General features: G+C 43.4%; 1 protein-coding gene across 1 annotated transcript in view; it reads left to right on the plus strand.

Moving 5' to 3' along the window:
- WIPF1 (WAS/WASL interacting protein family member 1) overlaps positions 1 to 16,575 on the plus strand; it is an 83,648-nt gene extending 67,073 nt beyond the window's left edge. Inside the window, exons 5-9 of the mRNA XM_018572398.1 lie at positions 190 to 633; positions 1,117 to 1,425; positions 2,893 to 3,093; positions 8,493 to 8,606; positions 15,998 to 16,575. Coding sequence (XP_018427900.1) covers positions 190 to 633; positions 1,117 to 1,425; positions 2,893 to 3,093; positions 8,493 to 8,606; positions 15,998 to 16,053 — 1,124 coding nt within the window. The 3' untranslated portion in view covers positions 16,054 to 16,575. The remainder of the gene's footprint in view (positions 1 to 189; positions 634 to 1,116; positions 1,426 to 2,892; positions 3,094 to 8,492; positions 8,607 to 15,997) is intronic.
- Positions 16,576 to 18,926: the final 2,351 nt, after the last annotated feature.

The following is an 18,926-nucleotide window of genomic DNA, read 5'->3' on the forward strand; positions in this document are numbered from 1 at the left end:
CTTTGCCTATACTTCTTTAAGTATTTTTATTTTTTTTAAGAGCAATTAAAGTCAAAGATTTACTTTAAGTCCATGAAAGAATGTGATGCAATTGAAGCTTCCCTTATCCTACTCTGTGTCTGCTGTGTTCTCAGTCATTATGAAGTATCACTAGACTATAGTATTTTAACAAAATTCTGTCATTTTTAGACTCGGTGGGAAGCAGGCCACCCATGTTGCCTCCTGGTGGAAGAACAACCACTCCTAGACCTTTTGTCGCACCAAGTGCATCTCCAAGGGGCCCTCCACCTCAGCTGGGCATAAGAAGTGGCGCCTCAGAACTACCAAGAACCCGCATGCCACCTCCTCCAAGGAACGATTTTAATCCAAGATCAGTAAATGCACAGCCTTTAGTCCCTAATACACCAAGGCCTGTCTCATCAGGTCTTTACAACAGAGGCCCTCCAACAGTGCCTGCTGGAAATAGGCAAATAACCCCAGGATCTGTTTCTTCACTTTTGTCATCAAATAAAAGTCCTGGATTTGGTGGTAACAGCAGAACATCTCCATCAATGCCTCCAGCACCTCCATCTCTGAACAAGCCATCTTTCCCTCAAGCACATAGCCGTTCCATGGATGATAGGCCACCACCACGACCTTCAACAGGAAATAGGCCACAATTCAGTAGAGATGATGATAGGCCACCACCACGACCTTCAACAGGAAATAGGCCACAATTCAGTAGAGATGATGATAGGCCACCACCACCACCTTCAACAGGAAATAGGCCACAATTCAGTAGAGATGATGATAGGCCACCACCACGACCTTCAACAGGAAATAGGCCACAATTCAGTAGAGATGATGATAGACCGCCAACAGTAAATAGACCATCACTTGGCAGAGATGATGACAGGCCGCTACCTCCTCCAGCAGGACATAGACCTCCGTTTGGGAGAGATGATGACCGGCCCCCACCTCTTCCAGTAGGAAACAGACCATCCTTTGGTAGAGAAGATGACCGCCCCCCTGCTCCTCCAACAGGACATCGGCCTCCATATGGTAGAGATGATGATCGGCCACCTCCACCTTCAACAGGACATAGACCAACAATTGGTAGAGATGATGACAGGCCTACACCTCCTCCAACAGGAAACAGACCTCCACTTGGACGAGATGGACCTCCACCTCCCCCACCTCAAAACAATAAACCACCAGTTCCCTCCACACCGAGACCAAATTCATCTAGCCAGGGACCTCCTCTGCCACCAGGTCGCCCTGGACCTCCTCCACTTCCTCCTACCCCATCCAATTTTGATGATATGCCAAGACTTCCTCAACGAAATCCTTCCTTTTCATCTTTACCTGCTCCACCTCCACCTGCCCCACTTCCTGGCCGGTCTGGTCCACCTCCACCACCATCTAGAGACCCACCTTCAAGAACAGGTAAACATCTCATTTTACCACCTATATTTAATCATGTTACCCTCCAATATTGTCTTTCTGGGATCTGGCAGCTAAATGTTCCTGTGCTTTTAAAGCAACTCCTGAGAAGAGTATGGGGGGCTGCTATTATTGACTTTGGGAATGTTAGTTTCCTGGATGTCATGCTGATGTATTCTGATGTAAGGGTAATAGCGCCTCTTAAAAAAATGTCCATCTCTCTTGAAGGCTACATTAGGTTGTTTATTTGGATAGAAATGTTAGATACAACCAACGCATTTCAGGGGAATAAGACTTCCCATTCTTCAGGGCTTGAGTAACAATAAGCAGCGAATTCAGGACAATCTGTTTTTTGTAGCCTGAATTAGGCCTGGATGAGAACTGAGTGTCGGTGTAGCCAGCTTTGTAGTAAGGACTGGATCTGATTCATGAATTGGCTTCAATGTTTGCTGAGTCTCTGTACTGGAGCACGTATTGACATAAGAAATTCCAACACGGTTCTAACGCATATCTACAACATACTTGTTCTGGGTCTGGGAACCAAATGTTTTGATGCCTGACACAGCCAGGCAACTAGAATTTTAACAGAGGGACAGCAATGGTAGCCCAATTCTTTACTCATGACAGTCACTTTAAAGTGACACTAAACTCAGGAATTAAATCTTAAAAATGCATTCAAGTACCATAACTATTAACAAAAATGTATTGTATTTGTGTATCACTCGGCTGTAGATCCTCAAATCATCTCTGAATCGGTGCCGACACTGACCTTCCTTCTGTAGGTGGCTACTTTGGTTCCCCATGGTTCCTGTGTGTGTTGTAAAGTAGCCACTGCTCTAAGCTCGCTCCCGTGATGGACTACAATCTCACATTTAGTTTACTTATTTGTATTGAGATTGTAGTCCATCACGGGAGCGAGCTTAGAGCAGTGGCTACTTTACAACACACACAGGAACCATGGGGAACCAAAGTAGCCACCTACAGAAGGAAGGTCAGTGTCGGCACCGATTCAGAGATGATTTGAGGATCTACAGCCGAGTGATACACAGATAAGATACAGTTTTGTTATAATTAAATACTTGAATGCAGTTTTAAGATTTAACTCCTGAATTTAGTGTCACTTTAACTGGTGACCTGCAAAGATTATTTAAAGCTCCTTGCTATTCGGATACTGTGATTTAGTGCATATTTGCAGTTTGTTAACAAATGCCCTCAGCAACTACGTACATACCGGTAGTAGTATAATGATAAATATTCCTCACAAAGTCAGCCAGGACATTCTATTTTTATCAGGACAATTGACACATCTTATTGAACAGAATGCCTTTTAATGGTACCCCAAGTGTATTGAAAAGTACATAGTAAGAAGCTTTTCATACTTGAAGACAGGTGGTAGTTTTATATTATCAGTATGTTGGACTGGTATGTGGAAATATAATAGTTTCATATCTTAAAACTGCTTTTGCCTAGGACAACTTCCTCCACCTCCCCCTGCCAATAGAAATGGTTTTGGAAATAGAGGGCCCCAGCCTGTGACAAAACTTGGAGCAGAATCCACAAGAACTGGCTCAAGACCACCACCACCTCCAGAAAGACCAGGACTGGGGCCTCTGCCTCCTCCGCCACCGTCTTCGTCTGTGAGAAATGGTTATCAAGATGCATCTGCTGAAGGTATGAAGAGGGTTCCTAGTATGCAAAAGCACATTGAAACATGTGTTTGACAAAAACAAAATGCCAAAAAAACTTTTAAAGTGACCCTTGCTATTCATTTTGCCATACAACCTAACAGTACACATCTATAGAGGTGATTGTAGACTCCTGCTACAGAAATTCCTAGATGGCAGCTGTAAAACTTAAAAATCTACTTTAACGCATATCTAAACCCAAAAACAAAAATGTTATATATTGCGGCTTCCCAATCCCTAAATGTGGTGGCTGCATTCATTTTCTTTTTTAGGGTTTTTTTTCCTTTATTTTTTTTTACCTGGTGATCTGGCCAGTATCACACTTCCAGTCTTACAGTGACTCCACTCTATGCAACAGAGCCCCCCTTGGACAGCACAATTGTCACCCCGTGGAGAGAGTAGTGTTAGGTGAATTATTTATTTATTATTGGTATTTATATAGTGCCAACAATTTACTCGGCGCTTTACATTGTGCACATTCACATCAGCCCCTGCCCTCAAGGAGCTTACAATCTAAGGTCCCTATCTCACATGCATACATACAGGGCCAACTTTAGAAAGGAGCCAATTAACCTTCCAGCATGTCTTTGGAGTGTGGGAGGGAAGGAAATCCACGTAAGCACAGGGAAAACCCTTGCAGATAGTGACCTGGTCGGGATATGAATTAGCAGATTCAGATGGATTTGAGTAACATATTAAATCCAAACTCCAGCTAACATTCTTTTAGTAGTTACAGCATCAGTTTTTTTTTCCTTTTGGGATAAATGTGGTGCCACTTCTGCTGGACTGTTTGGTCTTGTAAAGGAAGTTGAAAAATAACAGACTTACTTGCCAGATCACCAGGTTAAAATGAAGGGAAAAAAGCCTAAAAAAAAATGAAAACTAATGAAGCTACCGTATTTAACCACTTGCTGACCAGGTGTTTATACCCCCTCCCTGGCCAGGCCATTTTTCAGTATTCAGCGCTTCGGTACTTTGACTGACATGTAATCCGTCATGCAACGCTGTACTGAAATGAATTGTTTACCATTTTTTGGGGACAGATATAGATTTCTTTTGGTGGTATTTAATCACCACTACGGGTTTTTTTTTTTTTTTACTGTATAATAAAAAAATTACCGATTTAATTTTGAAAAAAAAACCTGTTCTCCCTACGTTATGTTGTAAAACATTTATTATTACCCAATTTTTTGGTAAAATATAAGTCGGGGTCACGTCGGGTAAATAGACACCAAACATGTCATGCTTTAAAATTGCGCGCACCCGTTAAATCGCAAAAAACTACTATACTCAAAATTGACCATAGGCGACGCTTTAAAAGCTTTTACCGCTCATCAGTTTAGTGTTATCAGTGATTGATGACCCTAGAATTATTGCTCTCATTCCGACGCATGTTTGCATGTGGGGGCGGGGCACTTTTATTTTTTTATTGCTTTGATATGCGATTTTTACATTTTTTTTATTTTTTTTTTATATATTTTTTTTGAACCTTTTTTTTTCCACTGAACTTTATTGCTATCACATAGGGAGCAAGCAAGCTCCCTATGTGATAGCCAATTTGCAGTGACAGGTCCTCTTTATGGAGACATCAGGGGTCTTAAGACCCCTAATGTCACCTAGGGACCCCCAGAGAAGCTGATGAAGCAGAGACCGGAGAGTGACACTGAATACAGGAAGTGATGTAATACACATCACTGCCTGCATTCAGAAGAGGAGAGGAGATCAAACGGAGCTCGTGTTCTGAGCTCTGTTTTGATCTCCGGCCGCAGAGCTGCTGTGCTGGTCCCGGGCTCACACCGGGAACAGCAGAGCCCAGCCAGCAGCGGCGGCGACGGAGGGGGGGCCCGCACACCCAACCGGATATTACAAGAGATCGGGCGTCTCTACAGACGCCCGAACGCTTGTATGTAAACCACCAACGCTGGCTGTTTACATTGAAAGCCGGTTTCCCGCTCGTGCGTGCCGCCTAGCGGCGGAACGGGATAGGACGTCTAAAGGAGCCCACCCGCCCTCAAGATGCCGCTGTCCGGCCATTTAATTACAACGGCCGAACAGCAGGTATTTAAGGATTGGTAATGTGTAATGTATTAGATTTCTGCCTTTGGGTTTAGATACGATTTAAGTCTGACTGGATACATTGACCTCATTCTTGCTTTCCAGACTGGCAGGAATTTATCTTTTTTTTCCTGTTGGCTGACCGTTCACTGTGCTATATTAGGATAGTAAACTGTCAGCCAATTAAAAAAAGGAATAATTCCAGCCAAAAAGGAATCATGATGTCATTGTACCCAGGCAGACTTGCTACACAGACATACTCTACTCCCTACTTCTAAAGGATAACTAAACCCAAGAACAAACATAAAATATATTGCAGCTTACCAGTCCTCGGATTTGGTGGCTGCATTTGCTTTTATTCTGACTCTGATTGTTGTGCTAGAGACTTATCCCTTGCTGAGACCTCTATGCCTGGCCTTTATAAGCCGATACAATCAATGAGGACAATCATTGTCAGATAGCGGAACTCACTAATACCTTTTCGTCCACAAGGGTTGCTTTATTCTGTACATCAGACAACAGGATAACAGCGGGTAAATGATTGCGGTATTATGCGGTCAAAAGACGATACTTTCGTAGCATGCGATGCAGATTGCATGTGTCCCCTTGCATGCAGCTAACATGTGCCCCTGTAGCCATGACACAGGACGTACTGACCAACAAGAAGGGTGGAGCATATACAAAGGTGAAATATTCATAGACATCAGTAAAGGAACATAAAAAACATGTGCATTACCACAAAGGGTCACTAGATGGCAGCATGTGAACTAATATATAAAACGTCCATAGGAAAATGATTTAGGGAAACAATCTATATAAATTCTATCTAACATTAAAGGAGAACTATGAGGTGAGTGCTTTTCACTCACCTCATAGTTCTAGCCAACCTGTGACAATGAGACTGTCACAGGTCGGCTCAGTAGATCGGGAGGTGAGCGAACACATACCGGCGTTCGCTCACCTCTCGATCATGTCACGTCTCTCTGCCGTGACAGGTTAGGGGCTGAATTCCCTCCGATCCGCCAGTGCTGACTGGCGGAACGGACGGGGGAGGGGGCGGGTACAGCTGGCTCTGCCCCTAGATAACCAGAGCCAGCTGTCAGTCACGCAGCTGGGCGGATCCCCAATGTAAATAACATATTCTATGCCCCATTGGGGCGGCACAGCTTTCATGTTTCAAGCTGAAAACAAATTATTATTATTCGTTTTTTTTATATAGCGCTGACAATGTACGCAGTGCTTTTACATACTATTTATTCACCTCAATTCCTGCCCTCAAGTAGCTTACAATGTAAGGTCCCTATCTCACCTGCATACACACATACAGAGCCAATTTAGACTGAAGCCAACTAACCTACTAGCATGTCTTTGTAGGAGGAAACCAGAGTACCCAGAGACCCACACAATTCCAGGGAGAACAAGAAAATTATTTAAGCAATACAGAAAATATTTGTTGATGCAATGTTCTTGTCACTTCCTGTGAGATGAAAAACTTCCTGTGAGAAGCAAAAACAATGTTCTATTTCTTGTCTAAACTACTAATCTCATCACCTCCATGTAATGGAAATGAACAAAGGCAGTCATGTTTGAATTGCAGCCTGAGTGACAGTTATGTCTCTCACCACACATACAGTTGAGGGTTGAGTGCATTCACCCAAGGACAGAAAAGGGGGAATGAAGTTAAAAAAAAAAAAAAAAAAAGCTGGAGCAGACAGAATCTTGAACAGCTACCCGTAGTAACCTGACGCTGATTGTTGTAGTAGCAGCGATTTATACCTTGCTGAGACCTCTATGCCTGGCCTGTATGAGCAGATACCATCATTGCGGACAGTCCTTATCAGATAGCTGGACTCATCAAATACCTTTTCCATCCACAAAGGTGCTTTATTCTGTACATCAGGTTATAGCAGACAACAGGATACAGCAGATTAATGAATTGGCGGTATTTAAGGCGGTCAAAGATGACAATGTTTCCAAGCATGCAATGCAGATTAACACTTGGCCCTGTCAAAAGCAGCCACAACACTCACCACACTTAGCAAGAAGGGGGAATACATCATAGATGGGAGGGAACACAGAAAACATGTGCAATATCCAAGTGTAATGAACTAAAACGACCACTAGATGGCAGCACATGAACCATACTATATCTATGAGAAAATGGCTTAAAGGAGAACTATGGGGTCAGTGTTTTTCCCCATGGTTCTCCTCAGGGTCACGGGAGGACATAAACTAGCGTCCTTCCGTGAACCAAAGCTCAGTATATTGCGAGCTACAGCTTGTGGTATACTGAGACCGCCGCAGCCGGGAGGGATCCCGACATTACTCTCGAGATCCACCCAGCTGTGTGAGTGACAGCTGGCTCTGCCTATCTAGAGGCAGAGCCAACTGTACCCGCCCCCTCCATCGTCTGTTACGCCAGCGCTGAGTGACAGTCACGGCTCTCTGCAGGGACATGATCGAGAAGTGAGCGAGCAGCGGTATATGTGTTCGTTTACTTCCGGATCTATTAAGCCGACATGTGACAGTTTCATTGTCACACGTCGGCTCGAACTATGAGGTTGAGTGAAGATCACTCGCCTCATAGTTCTCCATTAAGGAAAACAAACTACATAAATTCTCATCTAACATCAATGTGAATATTAACTGTGGCTGTGAATATAACTATTGTGGCAGCACAGTAACCAATTAGCTTCTATCTTTCATTTTCTTAATGAAACTGGCTTAACTGAACAAACAGAGAAACTGAGAGAGAAGCTGATTGGTTGCCATGTGCAACCTCTCCATATTCTCTCTGCTACCATTTTTGATAAATTCCCCCAGTGTAATTTTGGCTCTGAATTTCAAAGCAAGTGGTGCCAGCCCTACCTACTTTATTTTTGATGAATTACCAAGAACACAGACCTCTCCTCATTCCCTCACACCTACTTGTCTCTATAGCTGCTTTTTATGCACAGGCAGAGATCACAAGAAAGTATCGGCTCACAAGATTTCTGGCATAATCAGCCAGTATTTTTTTGAACTTATCGAACAGATATAAGAAAACACTTTCAATGGTTTATTTAGCAGACCAAACAGGTCATCATTAGGGTTTATAGACAATTTAACATTTACTTTAATGTCTGTTGATTGATATTACATACAATCCCAATGGGCCAAGATTTCACGGTCTATATAAAGAATGGGTGATGAATATTATATGGGTAGCCTCAGACATTTCATAATGTATTCCTAATATTCTATATGGTCTTATTCTTATACTTAGCACAGCGTATGTGTTTTACCATCTGTATGATTTGTATGTTTTGTTTTTTTTTCTCTTTTATATAGATGAATGGGAAAGACGATTTTCATTCCGCCCGTTTACTGATCTGCCACCCCCGGAACCCTACATACCGACAAACAAGTCTTACCCCAGTAATCTCATGAGAAATGATAGCAGAAGTGAGTATAATTGTCCTATTTTAAAAGATAAGTTCACTTTTCTTTACCTATCCCTCTGCACATTTTAATATTTGATACATATCTACTATCCCACTCCTCCAAGATCTTACTGTGTGGCCTGTCCTGAAATCACTCTGCCATTGCACAAAATCTTCACATTATTAGCTGCACTGTGGCATCTATTTATTTCTGTGGAGAACCCAATCATTAATATTAATTGGGGATACACCGAAACGTTTTTTTCGGTGTCGAGTAAGAGTACCAATATATTTTTTTCGGTACTCTCCAATTCCCGAGTACCGGTGCTTTGTGCCATCCCCGTGTTCCCCCTCGTGTTCCTGATTGCCTGTGAAGCCGGAGTTCTAGCGAAAGAACAGATCCTGACCAATCAGGAAGCCGGGCAGCGTGTCATGAGGTGCTGTCCGTCTTCCTGATTGGTCAGGAAGCCGGACTGTTTAACAACATGTGAAGGTGGCTTCCTAGCCAATCGGGGAACCGGGCAGCGCGTCATGACCTGCTTCCTGATTGGAGAGGAAGCCTGGTTGCCTAGGAACATGTGAAGCCGACTTCCTAACCAATCAAGAAGACAGGAGGCGGGTCATTACGTGCTGCCCGGCTTCCTGATTGGTTAGGAAGCCAGGTTGCTTCGCAACATGTGAAGCCGGCTTCCTAGCCAATCAGGGGGGCAGGTGCCGAGGGAGCACGGAGCCGGCTTCCTTTCCAGTCAGGAAGCTGGCTCCATGCTCCCTCGGAACTGCCGGACAGAGGGAGATTTCCCTCTGACCAGAAGACACTGAACTTTATTGCTATCACATAGGGAGCAAGCAAGCTCCCTATGTGATAGCCAATTTGCAGTGACAGGTCCTCTTTATGGAGACATCAGGGGTCTTAAGACCCCTAATGTCACCTAGGGACCCCCAGAGAAGCTGATGAAGCAGAGACCGGAGAGTGACACTGAATACAGGAAGTGATGTAATACACATCACTGCCTGCATTCAGAAGAGGAGAGGAGATCAAACGGAGCTCGTGTTCTGAGCTCTGTTTTGATCTCCGGCCGCAGAGCTGCTGTGCTGGTCCCGGGCTCACACCGGGAACAGCAGAGCCCAGCCAGCAGCGGCGGCGACGGAGGGGGGGCCCGCACACCCAACCGGATATTACAAGAGATCGGGCGTCTCTACAGACGCCCGAACGCTTGTATGTAAACCACCAACGCTGGCTGTTTACATTGAAAGCCGGTTTCCCGCTCGTGCGTGCCGCCTAGCGGCGGAACGGGATAGGACGTCTAAAGGAGCCCACCCGCCCTCAAGATGCCGCTGTCCGGCCATTTAATTACAACGGCCGAACAGCAGGTATTTAAGGATTGGTAATGTGTAATGTATTAGATTTCTGCCTTTGGGTTTAGATACGATTTAAGTCTGACTGGATACATTGACCTCATTCTTGCTTTCCAGACTGGCAGGAATTTATCTTTTTTTTCCTGTTGGCTGACCGTTCACTGTGCTATATTAGGATAGTAAACTGTCAGCCAATTAAAAAAAGGAATAATTCCAGCCAAAAAGGAATCATGATGTCATTGTACCCAGGCAGACTTGCTACACAGACATACTCTACTCCCTACTTCTAAAGGATAACTAAACCCAAGAACAAACATAAAATATATTGCAGCTTACCAGTCCTCGGATTTGGTGGCTGCATTTGCTTTTATTCTGACTCTGATTGTTGTGCTAGAGACTTATCCCTTGCTGAGACCTCTATGCCTGGCCTTTATAAGCCGATACAATCAATGAGGACAATCATTGTCAGATAGCGGAACTCACTAATACCTTTTCGTCCACAAGGGTTGCTTTATTCTGTACATCAGACAACAGGATAACAGCGGGTAAATGATTGCGGTATTATGCGGTCAAAAGACGATACTTTCGTAGCATGCGATGCAGATTGCATGTGTCCCCTTGCATGCAGCTAACATGTGCCCCTGTAGCCATGACACAGGACGTACTGACCAACAAGAAGGGTGGAGCATATACAAAGGTGAAATATTCATAGACATCAGTAAAGGAACATAAAAAACATGTGCATTACCACAAAGGGTCACTAGATGGCAGCATGTGAACTAATATATAAAACGTCCATAGGAAAATGATTTAGGGAAACAATCTATATAAATTCTATCTAACATTAAAGGAGAACTATGAGGTGAGTGCTTTTCACTCACCTCATAGTTCTAGCCAACCTGTGACAATGAGACTGTCACAGGTCGGCTCAGTAGATCGGGAGGTGAGCGAACACATACCGGCGTTCGCTCACCTCTCGATCATGTCACGTCTCTCTGCCGTGACAGGTTAGGGGCTGAATTCCCTCCGATCTGCCAGCGCTGACTGGCGGAACGGACGGGGGAGGGGGCGGGTACAGCTGGCTCTGCCCCTAGATAACCAGAGCCAGCTGTCAGTCACGCAGCTGGGCGGATCCCCAATGTAAATAACATATTCTATGCCCCATTGGGGCGGCACAGCTTTCATGTTTCAAGCTGAAAACAAATTATTATTATTCGTTTTTTTTATATAGCGCTGACAATGTACGCAGTGCTTTTACATACTATTTATTCACCTCAATTCCTGCCCTCAAGTAGCTTACAATGTAAGGTCCCTATCTCACCTGCATACACACATACAGAGCCAATTTAGACTGAAGCCAACTAACCTACTAGCATGTCTTTGTAGGAGGAAACCAGAGTACCCAGAGACCCACACAATTCCAGGGAGAACAAGAAAATTATTTAAGCAATACAGAAAATATTTGTTGATGCAATGTTCTTGTCACTTCCTGTGAGATGAAAAACTTCCTGTGAGAAGCAAAAACAATGTTCTATTTCTTGTCTAAACTACTAATCTCATCACCTCCATGTAATGGAAATGAACAAAGGCAGTCATGTTTGAATTGCAGCCTGAGTGACAGTTATGTCTCTCACCACACATACAGTTGAGGGTTGAGTGCATTCACCCAAGGACAGAAAAGGGGGAATGAAGTTAAAAAAAAAAAAAAAAAAGACGGGAAAAAAAAAAAAAAAAAAAAGCTGGAGCAGACAGAATCTTGAACAGCTACCCGTAGTAACCTGACGCTGATTGTTGTAGTAGCAGCGATTTATACCTTGCTGAGACCTCTATGCCTGGCCTGTATGAGCAGATACCATCATTGCGGACAGTCCTTATCAGATAGCTGGACTCATCAAATACCTTTTCCATCCACAAAGGTGCTTTATTCTGTACATCAGGTTATAGCAGACAACAGGATACAGCAGATTAATGAATTGGCGGTATTTAAGGCGGTCAAAGATGACAATGTTTCCAAGCATGCAATGCAGATTAACACTTGGCCCTGTCAAAAGCAGCCACAACACTCACCACACTTAGCAAGAAGGGGGAATACATCATAGATGGGAGGGAACACAGAAAACATGTGCAATATCCAAGTGTAATGAACTAAAACGACCACTAGATGGCAGCACATGAACCATACTATATCTATGAGAAAATGGCTTAAAGGAGAACTATGGGGTCAGTGTTTTTCCCCATGGTTCTCCTCAGGGTCACGGGAGGACATAAACTAGCGTCCTTCCGTGAACCAAAGCTCAGTATATTGCGAGCTACAGCTTGTGGTATACTGAGACCGCCGCAGCCGGGAGGGATCCCGACATTACTCTCGAGATCCACCCAGCTGTGTGAGTGACAGCTGGCTCTGCCTATCTAGAGGCAGAGCCAACTGTACCCGCCCCCTCCATCGTCTGTTACGCCAGCGCTGAGTGACAGTCACGGCTCTCTGCAGGGACATGATCGAGAAGTGAGCGAGCAGCGGTATATGTGTTCGTTTACTTCCGGATCTATTAAGCCGACATGTGACAGTTTCATTGTCACACGTCGGCTCGAACTATGAGGTTGAGTGAAGATCACTCGCCTCATAGTTCTCCATTAAGGAAAACAAACTACATAAATTCTCATCTAACATCAATGTGAATATTAACTGTGGCTGTGAATATAACTATTGTGGCAGCACAGTAACCAATTAGCTTCTATCTTTCATTTTCTTAATGAAACTGGCTTAACTGAACAAACAGAGAAACTGAGAGAGAAGCTGATTGGTTGCCATGTGCAACCTCTCCATATTCTCTCTGCTACCATTTTTGATAAATTCCCCCAGTGTAATTTTGGCTCTGAATTTCAAAGCAAGTGGTGCCAGCCCTACCTACTTTATTTTTGATGAATTACCAAGAACACAGACCTCTCCTCATTCCCTCACACCTACTTGTCTCTATAGCTGCTTTTTATGCACAGGCAGAGATCACAAGAAAGTATCGGCTCACAAGATTTCTGGCATAATCAGCCAGTATTTTTTTGAACTTATCGAACAGATATAAGAAAACACTTTCAATGGTTTATTTAGCAGACCAAACAGGTCATCATTAGGGTTTATAGACAATTTAACATTTACTTTAATGTCTGTTGATTGATATTACATACAATCCCAATGGGCCAAGATTTCACGGTCTATATAAAGAATGGGTGATGAATATTATATGGGTAGCCTCAGACATTTCATAATGTATTCCTAATATTCTATATGGTCTTATTCTTATACTTAGCACAGCGTATGTGTTTTACCATCTGTATGATTTGTATGTTTTGTTTTTTTTTCTCTTTTATATAGATGAATGGGAAAGACGATTTTCATTCCGCCCGTTTACTGATCTGCCACCCCCGGAACCCTACATACCGACAAACAAGTCTTACCCCAGTAATCTCATGAGAAATGATAGCAGAAGTGAGTATAATTGTCCTATTTTAAAAGATAAGTTCACTTTTCTTTACCTATCCCTCTGCACATTTTAATATTTGATACATATCTACTATCCCACTCCTCCAAGATCTTACTGTGTGGCCTGTCCTGAAATCACTCTGCCATTGCACAAAATCTTCACATTATTAGCTGCACTGTGGCATCTATTTATTTCTGTGGAGAACCCAATCATTAATATTAATTGGGGATACACCGAAACGTTTTTTTCGGTGTCGAGTAAGAGTACCAATATATTTTTTTCGGTACTCTCCAATTCCCGAGTACCGGTGCTTTGTGCCATCCCCGTGTTCCCCCTCGTGTTCCTGATTGCCTGTGAAGCCGGAGTTCTAGCGAAAGAACAGATCCTGACCAATCAGGAAGCCGGGCAGCGTGTCATGAGGTGCTGTCCGTCTTCCTGATTGGTCAGGAAGCCGGACTGTTTAACAACATGTGAAGGTGGCTTCCTAGCCAATCGGGGAACCGGGCAGCGCGTCATGACCTGCTTCCTGATTGGAGAGGAAGCCTGGTTGCCTAGGAACATGTGAAGCCGACTTCCTAACCAATCAAGAAGACAGGAGGCGGGTCATTACGTGCTGCCCGGCTTCCTGATTGGTTAGGAAGCCAGGTTGCTTCGCAACATGTGAAGCCGGCTTCCTAGCCAATCAGGGGGGCAGGTGCCGAGGGAGCACGGAGCCGGCTTCCTTTCCAGTCAGGAAGCTGGCTCCATGCTCCCTCGGAACTGCCGGACAGAGGGAGATTTCCCTCTGACCAGAAGTTCTGGTATCGGAGGTAAGTATCGGATCAGTTGGGCGACGTACCAAATACTTGGTATCGGCACCGATACCACTATCGGTGCATCCCTAATATTAAGGATTTCTAAGGAATGGGGTTGTTAATAAGTAAATGCTATTACAGTACCAGTGTAGTGGAGTCATAAAAAGATAAGTGCACCAAGGGTGTATGTCAGAGTAGCCAACCTCAGAATGATGAAAAAAATTCCCCATCACGGTCTTCAGCTATTCAACAAAAAAAGCCTAATTAGACAGTTTCAACATTTTAGGTTAAAAACCAGTTTGTTGCCTACATTGGCAAACGCATGTGAAGCCACACTGCCACATCAAGACACCTCTGCAACGTGTAGTCCCTAACTCAAAACTATTTGAGCTACAAACTAGAGACATAGTAACAACAATGAATACATTAAGCGCACGCATGCCTTGTAGGCAACCCTTCCTCCTTTTTATAGTACAGAAACACAATAGAAAGTCAACATAACTCAAGGCAACTGAAGACCTCCGGTGTGTGCTTTTTACCAAAACCAACAACAATGATAACCGTTTATATTGATTTATAACTAGCAAAACGAAAGATGTACATGGGCAGGGCAATCTATGGGACAGCCCATTTAAACAGTTTTAACATCTCGGGGTAAAAACAAGATTTTATTGCATACATTTGCAGTTACATGTGAAGCCACATTACCGCGTCAAGGCACCTCTGCAAAATGTGGTCTCTAACTATAAACATATGAGCACCTAACTTGTTTCTGTTGCTGGCATAACCCACCAGCAACAGGGTTGCTAAATTGAACTTCAGCAGCTACTGCAGCAGTGGAGTGACATCTTGCTGGTCAACCAGCCAATGAACAATGCCGTAGAAGCAGGTGAGTGGTTTCTTTGCTGTTCTAGTGATCCATGTCACTGGGGTATCATGGGCCAAAAAGTGCACTGTCCTTACATATTTTATTTCTGTGTATTTTAATTAAGTATTCGCATTGATTTCAGTCTTTCTATAGAAGCACTGTGTTGTTTCAGATTCCAGATTCTTTATAGAAGCACTGTTGGTAGATAGTAAAGGCCACCATACATGCCCATGGAATGGGAGAAAATCAACTGATTCCCCCATCCATGCCATCTGCATGGATGGAGGAATTTCACTGCCTGCTATTGTATTCAGAGGAATCTGCGAGCACTTGAACAGTGACAACATGCAATAGGATGTTGTCACTGTTCGGCCAATGATTTTGTTCCCAGATTTGTCAATTTTTAAATTGACTTTTGTCAAACCAGGTGGTTTTGCACAGGACCGTCCGCGGCTTGAATTTTAGCCGATTAAGCAGGAATCGCCCAAAATTTGAGCGATCTGCGGGAACTTTAACTCTTAAAGGTAGCAACCTATATTAACACAAGATAAAATAAGCCATTATGAATGTGAACCCACCAGTGTCACCCAATAACCGTTATTAACAATTATTATCTTGGGGTTATTCACACAGCTGCCAAAGGCAGCTGAGTGCATAACCCAGCCGAAGTGAAGTGAGCCGAATGACGTTCGGCTATTCACTCCGACTCCGGTTGAGCCGCTCGGCTGCTGTACGGGTTATTGTGAATAGCCCGTACAGCAGCCCTTCTGTTCGAGTGAACCGAAGGGCAGAGGCGGCCGAAGGATGAGCCGAAGCTACGGCTGGATCCTTCGACTCTGTAGTGAATAACCCCCCAAGAGTCTTGGCTTTATGTAAGCTTTATATCCTATCTGACATGTATGTTATCCGGATGTTCTAGGTGGATCTTCCAGAAGAGAGAGAGGTGCCCCTCCTTTGCCTCCAATACCCAGGTGAAAAGGATCTCCATGCCAAAGATGCCAGTGTTCCTTGACTTTTTTTGTATATGTTGGAAGAAAAGAAAAAACAAAAGGCCTTTATAGGATCATCTGAATGACTGGGTGGATACATCTTAGTCTACGTTTGCATTGCATTATTGAGAGATGTTGTGTTACTGTCGATCAGCATAGCTGTATTGTTGTCCTGAGGATAACCAGTGTTAAAAAAAACAACATAAAGACCTAACAATTCATGACAATGAAGACATAATTTCTTAAATATTATTGGATATTCTCAGGAATCTAAAAAAAAAAAAATTGGTACATCTACTCATTGATTCTTCATGTCCAGAAAGAAAAGCTGAACTTTCTATTGAAATCTGTCTTTTATCTTGGAAATCCTATGCAATTTTTTATTTAGGTGAATGATCCAAATGTGCTTGCAAATTCCTTAAAAGTGTGATGTAAATGTGCATCCTTGCACCTCAGGGAACTCCAAATATAGGGGTGCTTGCTCTCTGCAGATGACATTTCCAACAACAGAGTATTTTGGCACTCCCCTTGTCTTCTGCAACATTCTCTTACATTAGACAGAGCGCTTGAATCTGTGTACGGAGCAAAATGCAGGCTTTTTGTCAGTATGGGGGCTCTGAGCATGCATTGCATCATGGGAACCACCAAGGGATATAGGATGGGAAAGGGAGCAGTTTGTCACATAATAAAGGTACATGCAGACACCTTTAGGTACCTGCCATCACATAATATAGCACAACTGAGTTGCCTAGTTGGTGACTGGTTCACTTTACCTAGTTGTAGTCAATTATCAGTGAAAATTCAGACCACAGTTGCCCTCTCGATTTATTTTTTTGTTTTGTTTTCATTTATTCCCAGTCAGCTTATAATGTGAGGTAAAGGGCAGTCTATGTGTTTTAGTCCGTTTTGTGGTGATCACAAGTGGAAAGAAAGTCCCATTGTGAAATGGGTGCTGGTCTATGTGCACCAAGTGCAACATCTATAAAGGTCATTCCAAGTCTTTATTATGTGAGTAATGTGGAAAATGGTAAAACATTATTTTTTTTAAAGTTTAACCCAGCCTTTCTCCACCAGGGTGCCTTCTGGCTTTCTCAGTGGTGCCTTGATGTTTTTACAGTGTCATGCCTCTGATGTGAAAGGGGGGCTTCTGATTTAAAGAGGGTTTCCTAGTGTGAGCAGGGGCTCCTGATGTAAAGGGGGCTCTTATGTGAAAGGTGGCACTCTGTGTTCTTGCATGGGGTCACTCTTAAAATTCATACCAGACCCCTTATCAGGGTATTTTGGAGGGACCCCGTGTCATTTTTTACATTGATGGCTTTTACATTTTAGACTGGGGCGCCTCAAGATGTTGTATACTTTTAAACTGTGCCGTGGCTGAAAGAGGGTTGAGAAACTCTGGTTTAACCTATCCACTTACAGTATGTTACATAGCTTTATTTGTTTCTGTTGCTAGGAAAAATTGCATTGAAGTTAAAAGGTTTTTGTCGCAATTGTTACAAGAAATTTGTAGCTCAGCTGCTGAACACTTTGAAATGTTTGCAGCATTTACAGATCGTTCATGTTCACATACCTTTCATACACGAGTGCCGTACTGTTTTGAAAAGACCTAACTGTACTTGGAGACGATACATTGCTTAATAAGACAGTTGTGGTCATGTTGCGGCAATCCCTAGCAACAAGTCGGCATTCATCTCTTAATGATTTCAATACAGCACACCACAATCTGATTGGCTGCTGCTGTGTGCTGCATTTTGCACAGTAATTTCACACTCTACGTTTCTGTCAAATTCATGTAGCTCTAGTTCTCATACATAGGTGTGGAAGGACAACTTTACAGGCCAAACTTGTGGAAGGAGCATATCCTCAGGGGGCGGTAGACTAGATCATATATTATAGTGCTCAAATAAACTCCTGGATGAAATGAAGCTCTCTTTTTAAACAGTGTTAATGTAGAATGAAAACGTTGTGAAGCAGGCCAGTAATGCAGTAGTGATAGATGTTTATGTAGTATGTACCCTTTACCTAGTCTGTGAACAGAGGCATATCTACAAAAAATTGTGTGCCTAGTGTCCCACCCAGCTCCTGGCAACCAGTGATGTCACTGGTTGCCAGGAGCTGGGCGGCATGCCAGCCAGAGCGTCTCTGGTTGGTAAGAGTGGGGGGGGGGGGGGGGGGGGTGTGGGGGGGGGGGGGGGGGAGGAAGTGTGCTGGTCACAGTTTTGAGTTGGCTTCGACAAACGCCAGAGAAATGGGTTTACACCAAGTCCCAGCTCATCACTGTTAGAAATTAATACTTTATTCAAACTCCTCCAAAATCTGCTCACTTCTTTTCATAATGAAAATATTAATTTTGTGTGACTGGCTTTTTAGCTAGAGGGGGGGGGGGGGGGGATGTGTATGGGAGAGGAGTGGGGAGAGAAGAAAAGTCAGCTGTCTTCCCCTTCAAGTGGCGCCCAGAGTATGTGCCATACCGTGGATATGCCACTGCCTGTGAACCAGGCTGACCTTGTGTCGATAAACCACAGAGTGTATCTGAGAATAGTGCTAGCAAGCAATAGCACTGTCTGCACACCCAGCCTGATACATATACACGTCTGAAACAAAAAATCCACATACATGACTATATCCTTCATATTATCTAAAGGGAGATTTAATGTGGGGCCTCAAGCTGGTTTGCCATGTAGTAGTTTGGTGTTGGGAATAATTAGAAAGCTGAAATAAGTTATGTTTACATAGGTTTATATTTTGAGTGGTACAAAATGTCTACAGAAAAATGTATGTTTTTTTATTTTTTTATTTTTTATAGTTTGGTTGTTTCGATTGTGTTTGAATACCATACTTGAAGGAACTGTGAACTTC

Source organism: Nanorana parkeri, unplaced genomic scaffold (genome assembly GCF_000935625.1).
Source record: "Nanorana parkeri isolate BGI_ZX_2015 unplaced genomic scaffold, ASM93562v1 scaffold44, whole genome shotgun sequence".
NCBI lineage: Eukaryota > Metazoa > Chordata > Amphibia > Anura > Dicroglossidae > Nanorana > Nanorana parkeri.